The sequence below is a fragment of the Pieris napi genome, chromosome 16, assembly GCF_905475465.1.
Source record: "Pieris napi chromosome 16, ilPieNapi1.2, whole genome shotgun sequence".
In the NCBI taxonomy this organism is placed as follows: Eukaryota; Metazoa; Arthropoda; class Insecta; order Lepidoptera; family Pieridae; genus Pieris; species Pieris napi.
Genome location: NC_062249.1, coordinates 11,567,346 through 11,573,553, shown reverse-complemented (window position 1 = coordinate 11,573,553; position 6,208 = coordinate 11,567,346). Strand labels below are relative to the sequence as shown.

Genomic DNA, 6,208 nt, shown 5'->3' with positions numbered 1-6,208 from the left:
GTCACCTAGGGACATATAGAATAACAAATAAACCTGCTAAAATTTATATAAAATGATTTTTTATCTCTTGCAAGCATTTTATCTCTCAAGGCGATGTACAAAATGCCATACCGTTAGAATAGGGTTAGTAAAACAATTCTTTATATAAGTTTTATGGCGGCAAAAGCAACTTTTGTCTATGCGACCCTTTTATCGTGAGCTTCAAGAAGGTTGATCTAAAGATGGAGAACAAAAAAGATACACTTCGAATTATATAACACCTCCTTCAGTTTTTTTAGCCGTTCAAAAATAATTAAATTTGACAGCTGCAAATTGGCAATTTTGAAACCTTCTAAGTGTTTCATATGTCTTCATTTTACCATCACTGAATTAAATAATAATGTCATAATAAAAATCAGAATAATAAATATTTATAGTAAAATTCCTTCAGCTTGAAACACGCTCGGTTCAAGTAAGTACTTACATATTAATAAAAAAGATTTTTTTAACTATTTTTAATCGAATAGATAAATATATAATAAAATAGGCTTTATAAACGAACTACTCCCGTAGTTATATTCCCGGGTAAAAAATTGTTGTTTCGGTATTATGCGCACGTATTGTTAGGCCTACATTTTACAAAATCTTTGAAATTTTTAAGTTGTGTGAAATTTTTCAAATCATTAAATTACAATAGGCTTTGTATGTACGACTTATCTGGTTCAGCGTTTCCCAGTGTACGATCCGAGATGGAAAGTGAAAAATACACTGCCGAAGTCGCTGGTAGCAGCCGCGATGACAACTGGCGACGGAGATGCGGCTGTCTCAAAACCAGTGAGAAGTTAAAAAAGATACTGGAGACATTCCCTTCTGCGCCTCCACCCACACCTATTGAAGAAGTGTCGTATATCCCAGTAATTTGTTCGTTTTTTAATTAGCTTAAGATTTTAATATAAGGTAGGGCAACCGTCCGTATTCAAAATAGTATCGCCAAACTGAAATAAAAAAAATATCGATTTCTCTTGTTTAAGTTTTTTTCTATGTAACACGGTCAGGAAGCTCTTCTGATGTTAAGTGATACCGCCGCCCATGGACACATTGCCAGAGGGCTCGCAAGTGCGTTGCCGGCCTTTAGACGTTCGTTATTATTGAGCCTAAATGCGTCTTTCAATACTGAAATTGTGGGTTTTAACCCTGCTCTCCAGTTACGGATTTTCTATATTATTCGTTCGTAAAACACCGTGAATTCACATTAATATGTATTTACATAAAATGTTTCTTTGTCTACTAAGACTTTACAAAATTAATTGTGTTATACATTTTTGTAAATGTATATTTAGAATAAATTCAACATCCTTTCGGTTGACGTTCATAAGTGTACTTGGTTAACTTTATGTGAACTAGACTTAATATGTTCCATTCCATAATTTTTTAGCTAAAACACACGTGCATATCGGCGTACTGTAGCCAAGTTCATCATCCGCCGTTTAGCCAAATTCAGGAATCACCTCGACCGAGATTGAAATCTTTGGAAAGCGATACAAAATTAAAACAGGTATTTATTGAATCTTTACAATGGCATTTTACTTATTGATATAATTATATATTCTACATAGAGCCTCATAACAAGTTATTCAAGATTTTTTAAAATTATTTTAGATTAATTCTATATTTTTTTTATAAGATTTGGTTATGCACTTCTTGCACGTTATCCATCATATATTTTTTAGTCTTTTCCTCACTAGGGTTGCATGGAAGAGATCGCTTGTTAGCGATAAGGCCGTTTTTGCATCCCTTATAATTTTTTTTGTTTTTGTATAAATGTAACGAAGAGTGAATAAATAAATAAACAATCTCTCTACTCCAGAGAACTGTATTTTAAATCTCTACAGAGATTTAGCACAATCTCCTGTCAAATGGTCATAGGATTTGTTGCTAGAAATTCGTAGTTCTCCTTTATACCTCTTAACTAACTACTAAGCTATACATTATTATTTATTAATGAATGCATACAACGGTAAAAGCCTATAATCTTCTATATTTTTCCATTTTTCTTCCTTTTTTATTTGATTTTTCTTAAAGCATTGTTCAGATATAATTGTCTTGTTTTGATGACTTTACATCGAAAGTCATTTCGATAAACTTTCATTATTGTGACGTGGAGTGCCTTTTTTTCTTTCTATTTTTATCCTGTTCTTCGTTTTTCATATACAATGTTTTACAACCCTAAGTGTTAAGAATGGCCCATCGAAAAATTCTTTTGGACGGTATTGAAGTTTTTAGAATTGGCATTTAAGAATACATATAATCCTTATTTTTCACTGCTAACTCCCGTTTTATAAAAGCGATGTTCTCTATTATTTGGCAAATAAACGTTAACCAGCGCAGCCTTGCGATTCTGTAACTCACTTTTCGAACTCACACAGCGGTTTTCGCATCGGCGGTCGCTCTCAAATCAGTCGTGAAGCAGTCATTTTATGATTTGGCATTCTGATAAATAATAAACTACAAGCTCCCACCTTTTTATTTGAGAGCGACCGCCGATGCGAAAACCGCTGTGTGAGTTCGAAAAGTGAGTTACAGAATCGCAGGGCAGCTAAATTAAATACTATTAGAATGTGTATTTAATTTAGCGCAAATAGTTTAAGCCTTACCGTTGTTAGTTCGGGATTAATGGACTTAAGGAATTTAAGGACGATATAAATCGTTATTATAGGAAGTCAGTAATAGATAATCCTTTCCCTATGTCCTGAGAAAAGACAGTAAAGTGTAGACAGAAGTATACTCAGAAGACTTATCTTACCATCGAAGCTACGATCCTCGAAACGTGAACTTAAGCATATTTTAAAATGTTTATCTTAATATCGTGAATAACGATAGGATCGGAATTTGGACATAAAATTTTACAACTAAAGCTTACATAACGTGAGTTCTAAAAGGATAACTTGGATAGATGTAAAACGTAAAATAAGATATCATTTATACATATATTACCTATTCTCTATATATATAAAATTTCGTGTCACCATGTTCGTTCCTATACTCCTCTGAAACGTCTCGACCGATTATTATGAATTTTTTTATACATATTCAGTAAGTCTGAGAATCGGCTACTATCTATCTTTCAAACCCTTAAGTGATAAGGGGTGTACACCACAAATTTTTTTTTAATTTTTAGACAATTTTTTTGTTTTTATTTTTTTTATGATACAACACAAAAATACATACAACCCTTAATTTTCACCCCTCTACGATCAACCCCTATTTTTTATTATAGCAGATAGTTATTTTTATTGAACTAAATCAATGTTTCATAATATACATGGCAAAACAATGTTTGTAGGGTCATCTAGTATTTAATTAAAGACAATTATACTCAAGATATGGCCAAAGATAGAATACATAATATAGAGAAAAAGTATTCAATACAATTGAATTAAGTAATACCTAATTTTGGTATGTACGTGAGGTTGTGTATGTGGGGTGTGCTCATTCGTAAAACTCCTTTTAGGTAGGTATTATTATTCCTTCCTCCTTTATCATTTATATCTGTTCAACCTTGTGGTCATGAGTTTGAATCCCAGTTGATGTTGCTCGATGATAGGTATCACAACCGACTTAAATAAAATCTAAAACACAAGGCTGATATACTCTATATAATACGTTATAGATACTCTTGTCGAGTACGGGAAATTTTTAAAATGTTTGTATAATTTTTTTAAAAAGGTACATTGTCTGTAAACCGTAATTGTTTTTACTGTATAATAATGTAACATTGACAAGGCTATCAGAGCGCAATATTTGTTTATTGCTAATTATAATGTTCTCGAGATTGTTATCTCAAAGTTTCCAAGTACAAGTTAATTTTAATTGAGAAATAAACTAAATTTTATTTATAGCAGTAATATAGTGATATTTATGGATGAATGGTCTATGCAAGAATTTTTCAATTCGATTCAGTTTCTGGGATTAGTGCGGTCAACCAAGACACCTTGATTTTATATGATATAGTAGATATGATTGTTAAAGTTTTCAAAGTCATTTGACATATAGCATGAAACATATTTGAATAGTTCATGTAACGTCTTGAATTACTTTTAAACTTTTGAAATAATTGTAAATTTAAGATAAAACTGAATTACTTAGACTTTTCAAAATATTTTCATTACGTATTTGTCGTCAACTATTTTGTGAATTACATCTTATAAAATATGTATATACGTAATGTAGTGTAGTAATAACGTAAATATATTAATATATGTAATATATGTAATAATAAAATTAAAAATTGAGCGTGTCTCCGAAGTATTAAATATTCAAAAATATATTAAAATAGTCGTAACTTATATCCCGATTTTATTGATTACAATCAAGTATTTACAATTTTCTTAACCTACAAAGTAATAATAAAAATAATTAAAAAGAAAATCAAAACAAATTTGAAAAGTTTGGTACCCTGCCCCAAAAGTGTAATATCCCGATTCGTAAATACACTTATGATGTTTATACTAATGTTTTTTGACTAAGCTAATTCGCAGAACAGAACCAAAAATTTGTTATAAACATCGATCTTATAAAACGTGGACGTTCCGTATTTGTTTCCATGGTAACGATGTACCCATATACAATACCATTTAGTAACATTATATATTCTTCAGGATACGTGCAAAACTGTTCGAGTGTTGAGGGAGCTGGTACAACTATTGCAGTTCTCTGTGACAACTACGGCGGTGGCAATATACTACCTCATATATTGTTATATGCAACTTATATATTATACACTTTGGAGCGCTATTTACTTCCACAATGCGGACGGGTGGGTAATTTTATTTCTTAAGTGTGTGTTGTTAACATTAAATAAACTCTCAAAGACTCTGTGGCCTAGTGGCTTCAGCGTGCGACTCTCATCCCTGAGGTCGTGGGTTCGATCCGCTGTGCACCAATAGACTTTCTTTCTATGTGCGCATTTAACATTTGCTGGAATGGTGAAGGAAAATATCGTAAGGAAATTGGCTTGCTGTAGACCCGTGACGGCGTGTGTCAGGCACAGAAGGCTGATCATTGACAAATGATCATGAAACAGATACAGAAATCTGAGGTCCGGACCTAAAAGGGTTGTAGTGCTACTGATTTATTATTTTTTAATTTTTTTATCAAATACTGTAAACCTATTTTGTTTTTGATTTTTGGTTGAAGCTCAATGTTGTAGCTGTTGTTGAGAAATTTTCTTGTTGAGAGACTTTGATTGAATTTCAAACCTTGCCTTATATTGCATAATTTACAATAATTTCATATTTTTTAGGCCTATGAAACTAACAATTGCACTAATAGCGATCACATCAATTGTGATATTTATTAATTTAATATACAAGTTGGAGAAATTTATCGGCACTGGATTGATGGAATGACTAAAATTCTGGAGTAATATTGCAGAAAACCTAATAACACAATTGGATTTTGAGAATAAATCTATAGAACAAAGTTTACAGAGTTTTATTTTTTAAGACTATAACAGATTAAGACTTGATAATAGTTAAATTAAGTGAAACAAATATTATACCTGATCTGTGGAATCGTTCTGGTACTGCTTTAATTTTGCTGTCTCATTCTGTTAAAAATAAAATACAATTTGAGAGAAAGAGATTTAAATGTCGAAATAGGGTAATACTACTGTGTGGGTAACACAGTAGTATTCCTTCCTTGCCACCTACTCTGCAATCGTCAAAACTAAATTGGTTTAATTGCACTTATCCTAAAGTACTACTTCGGCCATATAATTGTCAAATATGTCAGATGAAAACCACAAGAGGTAACGCGGGCTCCGCCTATAAACATTATGAGGATATTTTCTGGAGTGGTAGGAGATAAAGTCCCTTTTTAGGTAAGGGGTGGTGGTCCCCTGCTGCCTTCTCCTCGGTCACGGATCTGCCGCATAGCGTGCCTGTAGGCTACTATATAGGAGTCCTTTGTATTAAAAAACGTATTAATTTGTCTCTTTCTGTGTAATTTCAGTATCCATGTGATGAAAGGAGACGAATTATACGATTTTTCAAATAATTATGTATGTTACGCGTGACGGCTGATTTGTATATAAAAATACTTCAAATTCGGTGCAGCGCGTTGAAAGTGAAAAACGATTTTATTAACAATCAGTTTTTAAAATATTATACATCAAAACAAGTTTATTGTATTTTGAGTGAATTTAAATATTGCTTAAAACCTCGTTGTT

General features: G+C 32.0%; 1 protein-coding gene across 3 annotated transcripts; it reads left to right on the top strand.

The window, feature by feature from the left end:
• The first annotated feature begins 275 nt into the window (after positions 1-275).
• On the top strand, positions 276-5,460 carry LOC125057403. Of its 3 annotated transcripts, none has more exons than XM_047661077.1 (5): positions 276-451; positions 706-893; positions 1,415-1,534; positions 4,638-4,795; positions 5,282-5,460. In XM_047661077.1, the coding sequence occupies exons 2-5, from the start codon at positions 729-731 to the stop codon at positions 5,385-5,387; spliced, it is 549 nt and encodes a 182-aa protein (XP_047517033.1). In that variant the 5' UTR covers positions 276-451; positions 706-728; the 3' UTR covers positions 5,388-5,460. The 3 variants fall into 3 exon arrangements, with proteins under 3 accessions (XP_047517033.1, XP_047517031.1, XP_047517032.1); XM_047661075.1 differs by having other exon boundaries at positions 677-893; XM_047661076.1 differs by having other exon boundaries at positions 280-451; positions 716-893.
• Positions 5,461-6,208: the final 748 nt, after the last annotated feature.

What these genes read in the sequence shown, in the direction of transcription:
- LOC125057403 (XM_047661075.1), top strand. Translation starts at nt 684, where the DNA reads ATGTACGACTTATCTGGTTCAGCGTTTCCCAGTGTACGATCCGAGATG. An exon ending in GCGATACAAAATTAAAACAG is followed by an intron (nt 1,535 to 4,637) that starts GTATTTATTGAA and finishes TATATTCTTCAG; the next exon opens with GATACGTGCAAAACTGTTCG. An exon ending in TACTTCCACAATGCGGACGG is followed by an intron (nt 4,796 to 5,281) that starts GTGGGTAATTTT and finishes CATATTTTTTAG; the next exon opens with GCCTATGAAACTAACAATTG.